This window comes from Anser anser (assembly GCF_964211835.1).
Source record: "Anser anser genome assembly, chromosome: Z".
Taxonomy (NCBI): domain Eukaryota; kingdom Metazoa; phylum Chordata; class Aves; order Anseriformes; family Anatidae; genus Anser; species Anser anser.
This window is the reverse complement of record NC_139723.1, coordinates 67470218-67484014: the sequence shown is the minus strand read 5'-3', so window position 1 is coordinate 67484014 and position 13797 is coordinate 67470218. Positions and strand designations below refer to the sequence as shown.

General features: G+C 36.3%; 1 protein-coding gene across 6 annotated transcripts in view; it reads right to left on the bottom strand.

Annotated features, from left to right (window-relative positions):
* Positions 1-13797, bottom strand: part of PDE4D (phosphodiesterase 4D) — a 636407-nt gene that overhangs the window by 293973 nt on the left and 328637 nt on the right. Inside the window, exon 1 of one of the 6 annotated variants that reach the window (XM_083816173.1) lies at positions 10160-11698. The exons of 4 other annotated variants lie outside the window; for them this stretch is intronic. In XM_083816173.1, coding sequence (XP_083672299.1) covers positions 10160-10206 — 47 coding nt within the window. In that variant the 5' untranslated portion in view covers positions 10207-11698. Of the gene's footprint in view, positions 1-10159; positions 11699-13797 lie in introns of those variants that run through there. One more of the 6 variants, XM_083816174.1, reaches the window with a different exon arrangement.

The window sequence follows — 13797 nt, the reverse complement described above, 5'->3', positions numbered from 1 at the left end:
CACCCTCTGTACACTGACAGTCCTGCACATCCTTATTTCAAGGGTACAGATAGCAACAAGCATTGAGCTGATGGGGATTTCTGCAAGGGCTTTGCCAGTTGCAACCAGAAAGGAGCAGAATAGCCAAAACACATAAATCCTTCCCTCAGCAAGAGCACAATCTGAAGGCACTTTCTTACCAACACTGGGGTTTGGTTGGTTGGTTGGTTTAATTTTGTTGTATTTTGAGGGGGGAAATCTCGTATAAATATATATATTCCAATGCAAGTCCCAAAGCACTTCTTCCTGTCCAGCATTCTGCCTCTGTTCCCTCGACTGATAATGAGTGAAATACCTATGAACACATAGATGGCAAATGGCCTTTCAGGAAAGCAATTAACTTAAACTCACAGTCCCAAGTATGCTTAGGTATTTATACTTTTCAAGTCTAAATCTTTATCAAAAGTACTGCATAAGGAGTTGAGTAGTAATGTTGGGGGAAGCTGAGGGAGTTTAGAGGTTAAACATTTGAATGACTGATGGAAAGAGAAAATTTGAATATCGTGAAATTAATATATCTTTATTTTCCCTAGGGTTTTGTTTGTTCATTTGTTTGTTTTCAGACACTACCACCTGCCTGGTCAGATCTCCTCTAAATACAGATCTAAAAGTAAATCCTGAAATTAAAAGTATGTTGGTGCATTGGCATGTATTCTATTTCAGGAAGTGCATTCATTTCACCTCTCAGAAAAAAAAAAAGAAAAAAAAAAGAAAAAAAAAAGAAAAAAAAAAGAAAAAAAAAGAAAAAAAAAGAAAAAAAAGAAAAAGAAACATTTTTTTTGACACTGTATAATGAACATAAGGGCCTAGGTATCCAATCTTATTGTAGAATTGTCTGAACCAATGGTTCAAAAATGTGTATTAAGCAAAACTCTTAAAACTTTTATTCATATTCACTTTGCAGACGATAAGCAGTGCTCTAAATCATCTTCTGTAAAATCCTTCTTCCACTTCATGGAACAAGTGAGTGAGCCTCTAGCTGGTACAATCCCTACCCTATTATGACTTAATCTCTGATTCCTGCTTGGCTGCCATAAATAGCCATACATTAGCTCAGCTGCAGATCAGCATGCATACCTTTTTGTGACTGGTATTCCCAGTGGCAGTTACTTTGCCACAAACCACATCTACTTGCAAAACGCAATCCTAGAGAAGGAAATATGACCAGGCTGTGAGGATTATACTGTGTCTTGAGACTCCGTTCATGTTAAAGAAACTATCAGACAGATCACCAACATATGCTGTAATTATTTAAGCATCCCAGCAGTTAAAATTTGAAGATGTTTATTATGTAGATAACCAACACAGCACCTTAAATGCCCTGTTATCCAGACAGACCTTCCTAGCAAATAATTATGGCCACATATCACAAACTAATCCCCATATTAAAATTTGCCTAATTTTGGAGAGGATGATTTCAGTATTTGTAGGCTGGATATTCCAAATACTGTTGGATTAGAAAGCGAGGAAAGATCAGAGGTCCTTAACAACTTTCCTTCTCTGGGGGGTTGTTAGGGTTATTATACTTTCATTGGACAGGTCAGTCTGCCGCAGTCTACTTACTCCCTGTAGGAGGTGATGAACATTTTGCATGGCAATTATCTAAAGGGCTTGGAAATTCTTTGAGGAGAACTGCAGTCACTGATGTACTTTTATCCTGAAGAACGTTCCAGAGCCACTTCTGATCAAAATCCCAAACGGGAATAAGGAAAGATGAGGTATTTGTTAATTGGTAACCTTCACCTATGCTCCCCTTCAAGATCTCTGAGTTAGAGTACAGTCAAGAGAACTACTGTCTCACAAAATTAGATAACTGGCAAGAAATTCAGAAGGGCTGAAACAATGCACACACACACACACACACACACGGGGAAAAAAAAATCACAAATGGTCTAAGATGCATAAAGAGACATCTTAAGAAAATGTTCAGTTGGCCAATAATTGGTCACTACCATAACTATAGCTGAAGTCTAGATACACCTGTTTAAATTTTCCCTTTAAAATAACACCATAGTAAGAAACATGGTTAACCTGTTACTGTTAATGTCTCAAGTATTGAGACAAACTAAATGAAAATATCACCACCATTAATCATTTGGTAACTAAAATTTACTCAGTTCTTTGAAATCATTAGCTGCCTATGGTGAATACAGCTAGATACACAGGCAAGCAAAACCAGTTTTTGAAATGTCTTCCCTATTACTTAAACATACATATCACAGGAGTATGTGAACTTTCATTGATGGTTCTACCAACTCTAAACAGCAAGGCTATTTCACCACGAAGTTCTTGTCCAGCTTTGAATTTGTGTCATAATTGGTTTCAGTTTAAAGGTAATTAAACTCTGAAAACTTTAAATTCCTTTTGAATAACACAAGGTATACCAGCATCACCAGAAAACTAATCAATCTTAAAAAAACTGATGGTTAAAGAACTCATTTTTTAATATCTATTCCAATAAATTATCAAAGAGAAATAAATCCCATAATAGTGTGAAATAAGACTCATTAAAGTAATGCAGTACAAAATTTTATGATTTTAGGACACAACACAAATTATCTTTTTCCTTAAAATGATCCAAAGATTGTATGATTATTCTCAAGGCATAGAACTGACCTTGGAATTTCAGCAAGTAACTGTTGCGTCAAACCCAACAACTTGTAAAGATCACAACATGTTAGAGTTACGTCCATATGATAAGCGTAGGTAACTTTTACTCCTTAGCTACTGACAGTATAAAAATGTGTCTGCATTTAAGATCAAAGACCATTTGTTGATGGCTGAAATTAAGAATTTGACAATAACTATATAAGAATTATGGAATCATTAGCTACATTTCATTGCAGATGGAAGGAGGGTAAGAGTTAGAGTCACCTCTTTTCATCTCAATAAAAATCATCTGTTTTCCTGAAGGGGACAAGCTGTCATCTGTCATATCAAAGTAACCAAATTAAAAGGAGACAATATGAAATAATATAGTTTAAATTCCTTCAGACAATTGAGAATAGGAAGCCATGCTACTTCAGAAAAAAAATGAAACCTTCTACATGTTTTCCGTAAAGTTACTGAATATTATCATACAGTAAAATTCGAAGTTAGAATATAGGAGGAAAAGAGACCCTCCTTTTGAGAGGTGAACTAAGCTAAGTAAACAAATGAAAAAAAGACAGTTCCCTTTGAACAACAGAATTTGAGACTCAGGAATACTTTGTATCCTATACCTTTCCAGTGTTTGAATATCATTAATATCCCAACAAATCTTTTAATCTGTTCTCAATAGAAAGAGGATTGCTGCCTAAATACGGCAAAATACTAATCTTCATACCAGTTTTCCCTTCTAATATTTAAAAATAGCAATAAATTGCCAAGGTAATGTAGAAATATCAACTTAGCCACCTTTAAAACTAGTAGAGAAATATACAAACCTTTCTTCTGTTAATATTTCCATGTGTTATAATGGAAATGGTTTGGACACTTAAAAATAGTTTTCTATTTCCTAAGCAAAGTAGTTCATTTGTTTTTTTTCAGATGTTGGGGCTGATTACGTCTACTCCTCTGAAATTTTGTTTTTTGCACACTTCATTTTGTCAACCTCATGGACATGAAAAATTATTCCATTTGTTAACAGCTACCGACCAATAGCTTTTACTGGAAATATTCTCATCTCTTTTCAGGTTAACATAAAAACTATCTTAAAGTGTTCTGCTGTTATCAAAGAGTTAATCCAGTCATATAAAAGTATTAAGCATCATGTATTCTGTTCAGGTTTCAGCATACAATACTGAAATCCAATTAGTATTAACGTAAAAAATGTCATTTGCATAGTGTACAAGTGAAACCTAGCTATTTATATTTTAATGAGATTAAAGAATAATGAGTCATAAATTATATTTGTTGACCAACCTTCTTCAATTTTGTAATCATTAGCTTTTAGTGTTTCTTCTCTTCCCACTCTCTACTCTCCTCTTCTCCCTGCTCCCATATAACATGTTGAACTAAAACAGTAAATCTGAATGGACAAGGCTTTGGTTGTCTCCAAATGCCAAGTATGTGGATCTCAAGTAAACCTGCTAATTTACCAGAATGCTTAAAACTGTAATTTCTTTTCCCAATAGAAGCCAAATTCCCATCCTGAAATGACCGCATCTGTGAATTAAAAAACATTCCCTCTTAACACAGATCAAAGAATTTAGAAACAATATAAGAATCCAGAAATTTACTTAAATGAAATGTAAGTAATACACAATATATAATCAACATATTTAATATAATAATCATTTTTTTCTTCATTATTACCATAGTTTAAAAAGTAGTGATGTAAGGTATTTTTTGCTGAGTCAAAGTACAGGTAGAGACTAATTCTTCCTAAAGAAAAACAGAAGGTGGCTCTTTGTAAGCAGGCACAAGTGAAGAGACTGTAAAGGAATTGCATAAACAATCAACAGGGTGTTTTATGAGGAAAAAAAGCTTAAATTACTTTCTACTGTGGTGACTTAAGCTAACAAGAAGGCTACAATTCGAGAAGATATAAATCAGGATTATGTACAGAGAAAAGAAGACTTTCTGAAAGATTGTAAGATCCTTCAAGAAACAATTTGACTAACTTAGCCTGAAAATGACTGGTTAAAAAAGATGGGTGTGACCTACTGCAAAATGTTGTCTGTTAACTACCCAGTCATTACGGTATATAAAAAAAAGCACATTCAGTATATCCAGGGGAGACCATGAAAAAATGGAAACAATTCAGAATGTGCCCATTATGCTTTCTGATAATTTTCACACATATGCACAAAATTGTTACGGTGTTATAACAAACTACTTTACCACTACTTAGAGCAACATACATACACAGATGGTTATATTATATATAAATATATATGTATATCTACAAATATATATGTAGAAGTGCATATATATATAAATGTATAATCACATTCCAGAACAAAAATAGCAGTAGAAACCTACTGTGCTCTACCTAATCCTGTCAAGACACAGTGTTTTAAAGCGTTTTCAGTCCAAATTAACAAAACAAACCAGGCAGTACATCCAAATGACAAAGGTATGAAATAACTTCATTGATCATAAACTGAGGATGGAAGAGCAAAAGGTAGGCTTTGGCAGAGTCCACAGTAGGATTCTACTGTGAGCTAAAAATTGTCATTCCACTTTCCTCCTTTCATATTGGAAATTCTAAATTTCAAGGGGCAAAATTTGAGTTTGAATCACTTGCAGTACTATAAAGAAGATGAATACACTAGTCATTAAAAACAAAAAAAAAAAGTTAAATGACTCTAGAATAGCAGATTAAAATCCCAACAGGATACTAATCTGTCTAGGACCAAAAGTCCCAAAGTGAGCCACCCCACCGTTTGTATTAGTTCATAAGGTTACATTTTCATTCCTGCATATAAATTTTATTTGCAAAAGTGCCATAACTATTGCGTTGAAGACTACAGAGCACTTCAGTGGTAAGGGATGTAATTTATATATACAGATACAGATAGATACAGATCTAGCCTATCCATCAGGAGCATTGTCAGGCTTAGGTGACTAGTGGTATCTCAGGAGCACTTTCATTTTTTTGCATGGCTGCCTTACAGAAAGTGAAAGCTTGGCTAATAAGAATTATAGAAAAATAAATCCTTGCCCTAGTTCCAAATGGTAAAAATATTTTCATCTCTTCACTGCAGCTCAGCATATTAAACACTGTTTGGGTGCTACTGGTCAGCTAAGTTGTTAGAAATATGAAGGAAAAGGCAACAGATGTCTTAAAATAAAACTCTTTGTTTCATTCAGTATACAGACCTTACTAAACTCATCCTAACTGGAGCAATAAACTTCAACAATGCCTGAAGCAAAGCAACACCTGTTATTGAGCATAAGAAAACATGGAATAAGGTGACCTTTCATACTTAGCAGTACTGTGAAAACCTACTGGTCATAGAGGATTAAACAAACTTTTTTTCATCTCAGGAAGCTTTCTTCTTAGTTTAACAAATCATGTTCTTTCTTCCCCTTCAAGCTTCAGTGTCAAATCCAGATTTCCAAGGGAAGAATTGTTATATTCCTCTGAAGTTTTTATGTTAATGTCTTAAGTCTAAAATACTAAAATCTAGTAAAATACTGCAGTGAAAAGCAGTTCAGAAAGAAACTTTCTTTTTTGCACTAAACAGAATGTTCTATAACAAACATATAAGAAAATATGAAACATTTCATTCTGGTTTGGGTTAGAAGAAAAGAGTCCTAACTCTTTGACAGAGCATTGTTCAGACTCAGTTCCCAATGATTATTTAGTGAGCTTTGGTGACTCAACATCCTAAGGATGTACCAAAAGTTCATGCATTAGGATTGAGATCTTCATTTCCATCAGTTTTCTTCACAATTACAGATTGTCCTGTTCTCACAAAATGGAAGGACCTGTGTAATAATGGAAAGTCAAACCATTTTGGCTGGCCAAAATCCATGTGGGTTTCTATAAAATGTGTAAACAAACAATTTAGTATCATTACTTTCAAATTCTGGGAACAAAAGAAGACAGAATCATAGTAACAATTGCATTCATTCAGGGATTTACTAAGGTGATTTTCAAAAAACTGGTTAGTCAAAAAAATTAATCTAAAACAAACAATAGCATGAAATGAGATGCACTCGTCTCATTTTGCCTTGGATGAACCATACAGAACAATAAGGATCAAACCAAGTATATATAGCAGGATTAAAAAGGAACCAAGAAATGATATATTATTTTTCTCTTAATCACTGCCTTGGTAAGCAAGTTAAATTTCATTCAATCTTATTAGCATGAAAGTTGGCATAAAAGGATGGATTCATAGGTTGCATTTTTTTATTCGGAAAAGTTGTGTTCACCTGTGTACTAATTTCAAACCTTTATCAACTTAAAAGATGTTCTTTAATAGAGGTTTTTCAATTCTATTTTTCCTATGGTAAAACTAAAAGGCATGTGCAATATTTGTTTACTCAATTAGGCAAGCCAAAATCGAATACAATGTTTATCTTTATTTGGTTTGGCATCAAAAAGGCAGATAAATGTAATGGAAAGGAAAGCTAGGTTATACAATTCAGCAGTAAATGTTTCTAAAATTGTTTTCAATGTGAATGGCAGTAAGCTGCATGCTGTTAATACATAATTTATGTTATACAGTGTGCAGTGTGGTAACTAGTTATAAAATCTTATTCTTCCTTCTACTATCGTCATGTTTCTTACTGTTACTCAGACTAGCTTTATCCTCACCTGGGACACTTGCCCCAACCACTGTACCCCTTTAATTGTATGTGTTTTATATTTGCTTCTATGCCTGAAACAGCTTCTGACAAAATACCTCTTTTTTGTCTACTCCATTCTCATTTATATGCCCTTTAAAGTACATTCAGATTATAGCTACCCTTATCTGCCTCATACAGTTTTGATCCCAGTTGTATAGCCAGGGTACATGTATATTTTATAGCTGGTTTTGGATAGCAGTCAGTTCCTTTCTATTACCAGGACGGTTCAGATACTGGAGTTCTCACCATACCTCCAAAAGCTTCTGGGTTCACATTTAAACCCTGCTCTAAGGGCCACCAGCTTTATGCTGTTCTTTCCTAAACCCATTTAGAGGACCAAACACACAGAAACACATCCACCACCTTGGCTCATATGACACACTGATAAAAAAATAAATTTCAAAGGGGTTTATTTTTTATCTCCCTCTTCCTCCCCCTTATTCCAAGGAGAACTATCACGTGACAGCATAGTGTATGTCTCTCAGGTATAGAAGATATCTTAAAAAAGCAACATCTCTAAGGTACAGAAAATTATTAGTTCTACTTCTGAAACACATTAATCTGCATGCAGATGAAGATTACAAATTATCATAAAGTACATGATGGTGGCCACAAAACAGCTTTGATGTGTTGCATCAGCACTGGGGAAGCATTATTAAAAGACGATCAAGTAATATTTGTATTAAACACAAAACTAATTGGGTCCCATGACATATATAATTTCCTTTATCTTTATTATCATCCTTTAATGGACAGACATCTGAAAGTAGCATAAGGTGAGGTTATATACATATAGAAGAACACTTCTTCATGACAATTACTTCTTCATGACAATTGCAATTCAAAAAAGAAACGGTTGCCATACCTGATAGGCAAAGCATAGATTTGTGAAGGTTCAGAATTTAAAAAACAAAACAAAACTATGACTGGCAGCTTAAAATTGTTACCCACAAATGCTCCTTACAAACCTCCTGTAGCATGAATAAGCAAATTTGCCAGTTCTCCAAGTCTTGAGGAACAAGAGTGGGCTAAAAATGTTTCAGTACTAAGATAAGGTATAGCATTCACTAAACACAAACACAGGCATGGTACAGTTTCCATTGACTTAAAATACTAAACACAGATCATCTAATTAAATTCATTTAATTGCCACAGCAAACACTTCTGCCACAGTCTTGCCTAGACAAGACCACATGTTCTGTGGCAAACAGCATTGGGCGGGGAAGGAGCACACAGGGAAAACAGCTAACTACATTTCAGACAGGATAAATAAAAGAGTTGGTTTGCTCAAAATCCATTTCAAAAGACTGCAGACTTCATGTTGGTTTAAAACCATTTAGACAGAAGATGGACCCTGGGGGTTAAGATGTTCTTCAAATTATTGCTCTAAGTTATTAAAAACAGAAGTAGGCCAAATTCTTAGAAGACAAAAGAAATTGTCTTCCTGTTAGGTGTGCAGTCCAGTACCCTTTCCAACACATTTTGCTAAATAAACTGCCAAGACAGAAAGATTAAATATATTAAAGATCACATTGTTAATTTTCCTTGGTGACCAGAAGTTGGCTATAAAAGGTTTTTTTATGTAAGCTAAAATGGTCTTAGGTGGAATAAAATGTAATGAAAAACAGTACATGCATCAAAAGGGAAGTGAGTCTACCAATTATTTATTAAAATTAAAGTAATAAGAGAAAACGAGCAGCCAGAGCATCACACACCCCTTCCCCCTCCCTCCCCCCCATAATCTGACAGTCTGCTTGCAGGCTCCTGCCATTGGCTCCGCGGGCAGGAGCCGGCGCCTCTGACAAATGACACTCAGCTGACGCCAGCACTGGTGCTGCCAGGCACCAGGGTCTCAATTTTTATACTGTTCCTCTTAAATACAACTTTAAAATGTCATGAAAAGGATTTGGCCTTAAGAACTCTGCTAACATATTTCCCAGGGAAAATTCTTCCTGCAAATTAGTCATATACAGAGGCTAACATACGCTGGGGGCATATCTTTCAAAAATATATGCACATGAAGCCAATGTCACAACTTGAATGCAAATTTTCTCCAGTGAGCTTCCACAATTATGTTTGCCATTAAAAGACTCAATATTTACCCAATGAGCACAAGTTTTCTAGAAAAGTATTCTTGCATTAGGTAATGTTCACTAAACACTAATGAAAACAAATTCCAACATAAAGAGCATGACATGACGCAACAACAACTGGTAGAATTTATAAGTCAACTCTATTGCAAAGAAAGTTACAGAGAAAGACTGTTTAGTGAGCAAGAACTATAAATGTCTGTGGTTTAGCAAGGAAACAGATGTTTTAATGATGATAAAGGGATTTTAATGCTATGTGACTGTCTTCCAAACACTAGAAAACCTACCAGACAAATGAATTGAAGATTACTGTATTATATGAATGAACATTTTTTCCAGTTTTCAGGTCACTTGAATGTATAGAAATAAGCTCCAGGGCAAACAACACAATATGAAAGGACGAAAATACATCTTCATCATTTCCATCTAGTAATGCTAAGAAAGAAATGAGAAGTATTTCTGTACCTCTGATACTGAAAGAAAACATGCTTCCCTGCTCAAAAGGCTTTTATCATATAGGAAAGCATGACCATAATAATTCCATTTTTATCACTTGTCTCTTCTGTACAGGCAAAGGAGTGCCAAACATATTACTTCAGCAGTACTGTCTCTGTGAGATTCTCATAGCCCAGTTAGTCCTCATTTGACATTAATGTGGGAAAAAACACAGCATCTGGTACTTGCCATGGTATTTTGCAAACAACCATTTTGAGTTTAACAATCTGTAATGTGTATTGATTACTCACCATATCCATGAATGCCTCCTAAAGGGGAAATTATTCACATGCATCATGTTCACAGATCTTCCAACATTAGTGTTTTCCTTGTCAGACAGCTTTATCTGTTATGGTATTCATAGATGCATTCCAGAACAACTGCACGAGCAGTTAACAGCAGGGATTATTGCAAGAGTAACTGTAATCCACAAAAATAAAAATTCCCGGGATCTGAAGAAAGACTTGTCACAGGGTTTTCTAGGTACGTGTCCATCCATTTATGCCTCACTTGCTACTTAAAAAACATTAAACTGATCAGTATACAGAAACAGTATGACAATGCCAACAGTTTGCCTTGATAAAAATCCAAGTTGTTTTAATACGAATTAAAGCATCTTCATATGCAGCATCCTGTACAGTTGGAAAAGGTTAGTCAAAAGGTAGCTTCTTGTCATCCATGCCAAATCAGTGGTGAGAGGAAAATGTGTAACTTCAGATTGCTTTGCCATGTTCAGAAAGGAATATTGCTTTTTCTTCTTTCTTAGACACATATTCATCACTGATCACTCTAATGCAGTTTTCCCTTATTACAAGCCCAGGGAACAGGATGGTGTTTAATAGTCATGTACAACAAAACCAAACTTCTTTCTGAATTTGATTCTCTGGGTTTATTTCTTCATCTAAGAAAGAAGGAAGGAAGTATGCTTTTTCTGCTCCATAGAACAGGACTACAGTTAGAGACCATCATGAGACAAGATCACATCATGATCCAATTCGCTTTTGCTGTCTAACCCCATAAGAAGGCTGTCTGCTCCCTTTAAGTAAAATGACTAAGCTATTGATTCTTGCACTGCAGAACCTAGTTCTCTTTTGATGTTACACTGTACATAAAAATCATGTGCATCATTTTTTATGTTGCAAAACGAAAGCACAGCCTTAAGTCCCGTGTTGTCTGAGAATTCTTTCTCTGCTGTCCTTTCGTTTGTTTTTATTTTTATTTTTTCCCACCCCCCCCAGTCCAGCTCCCAGCTAGTAGTTATCACTCCTGAAGCTCTGACAACATCCTCGGGAAAGCTTCTTCATTAAGCCCAAGCTTGAGAGCCGGTGCCTACGCTCAAAACGCAACGCGGGCAACAGGCTCGCTCTTCCTCGCTCCTGGCAAGGATTTCCAACATACCCCTCGGGCTCCCGCTGTCCTCGCCCGCTCCGCTCGGCGCTCCGGACACTCGCGGGCTCGGCGGCACCCCGCCCGCAGCGGGGCTGGGCTGGGGCTGCGGTGAAGGCAGGCTGCCTGGCAGAGCCGGCGCTGGCGTCAAGGGGGCCCTCTAGGTGGGTTCTCCCGGCACAGCGCCGTCCTGCGCGGCTCTTCCCACCCACGCAGGGAGCGGGGAAGGATGGGGCCGTGCGGGGAGCAGAGCACCGGAGCCTTCCTTAAAGCCACCTCTTTTCCTTGCGGCCGCAAGCGAGGGGAATGCAGCGATCGAGGGCAGAAAGCAGCGGGCAGTGGTGCATGGAGAAAATAAGCTTTCCTGCGCTGATCCCTGCTGACATTCAAGATATCAAGAAAGGCTTTTACACTTCATGTGCCCAGGCCGTATACAGTTCACTTGTCATTCTTTCTTCCTTTTTCCTTTTTTTTTTTTAACAAGGTTTACACTGCTTTTTAAACTTCGAATGACCTCCTGCCCTTTTGGACAGGAAATCCTGCAGTTTGGAAGCCAGCTGCAACTTCAATGACATTAAAAGCTGTGATAAAAGTGTGTATTTGATTAGGGTGTGGGTGGACTTGCGAGTAACATGATAAGATACTGCACTGCACATTTTCATAGATCCTATTTCCTTAACCTCAGTCCTTTTGCTGCTGTGGCCCTGTTCTACAGTTCCCCAAATTAGTCCTGTTAAAGTTGATGCCATTCTGTAGAAAGAATAAAATATTAAACTTCTTGAATATGATAACGCATTGGCAGTAAAATGCTATTTCTTTTAATTCAGCAACAAAAAGTGAGCTTGTACTGCTGTATACTGCAAGCATCTGTACTTTGAGGAGTTAGAGCACCAAAATACAACAGATTTCAGAATTTAAAAGGATTCCAGCAACGTTTATGTCCTGATGCTCCATGCAGAAGGTTGGTTTTTCATTTTTTTCATTTAAATATAGCCATGACAGAAAACAGATACAGTGAATTACAAATAGTAAGAATGAAAGTTAGCCTTTTCTAACTAAGAGCTTAAAAACAAAGTCTATAACCACGTTCAGTAAGGACATTTGGTATAACTTTTTAAAAGACCATGTAAACTGTTTGTACTTTATGCAAAAAGCACCACTGCCACCACCCCAATCCCAAACTGGCATTAGGAATTTATGCCAAAAGCATTTGAAAAGAGTATAAACAAAGCTGTGAAAACTGAAAGGTTGTGTGATTAATCTATCTATATAAAACAACAACAACAACAAAACATTACATCTAACTAATCCAGTTGTCTATGGCTTTCTCTAGGCTAGAACCACTTATTATGAAATATTAAGTATGCCAAATGCTACACAAATCTGCACTGTCATTATTATTTCATATTGTACTTGCCTAACTGCACACTTGCCTGATCATTCTTAGGTGCTGACATTTTCCACGCTAGACTTACTTTATGAATTGTACTATCTTGAGAAAGAGCTTCTTAACACCAACCTGCCACTAAACACATTTGAAATTCACAGTCTATTCTGCATCTTTGTCATGAGGAAACCAATATATTTGGTTTTCTCTAGTATTAAGTTCAGCACAAATTATATCCACCGACTCAACTAATTTCATTTAGAAGCACAGTTGCAGAAGGAGGGTGAGCATATGTAAAATTACTATAGAGCATTGCACAGCAGTTAGAGAACTCACCAACCAAGTAGAACACAGGATATATGGGCCTTGCAGAGCAAGGGTAAGTTCAAACCAGGGACCTAAATCAGTAAAGAATTTTTGCCACGCTTCTAGGATAGGCTGACTTGTGAAATTCTTCTAGGTCAGGCCAACTATAGATTGCTAGTCAGTTCAGTTTGAAAAAATGCAATATTTAAAAACATTTGGTTGCATTAACCATAGTGGCTTTTTTTTTTTTTTTCTTTAACTAGGTATGTACAAAAATAAGCATTTGGGTATGTTAGTTCCATCTCAGCTTCCCCTACTTCCTTGAAACAGTAGTTTAAGTATAATTCAGTTCAATAAAAATAAAGTTTAAAAAAAAAAAAGAAAAATTAAAAAAAAGGCATTTCAAAAGCAGGTTTTGCTCTGATCCCTTGGTTCTGTCAAAAGGACAGTGCTCTGACCATTAGAATTTAGGCTACAGGAAGGTCTAATGCATCTTCCCCACTCATGTTGAATCTAGGCTAAGCTGAAAGAAGCTGGAGAGAAACAGACAGACAAAAAAGAGTCTGCAACTGATATTGACTCTTCCCTGAGAGAGAGAGGAGTCCCAGATTCTAGCCGCTTCTACAAGGTCTCTTTGAGAATTTTTCACTGAAATTAATTAGGTAATGGATAAAGTATGTTGATAGCATGAACTGGCTTACAGCATTTCTCATTTTCAGAGAAATGATCACATTGGACTACAGAGTGACGATCTATCTTCTTTTCTCTCTCTCTTTCTGGTCTTGGGAAGCTTGTATTCCTTACCACTGA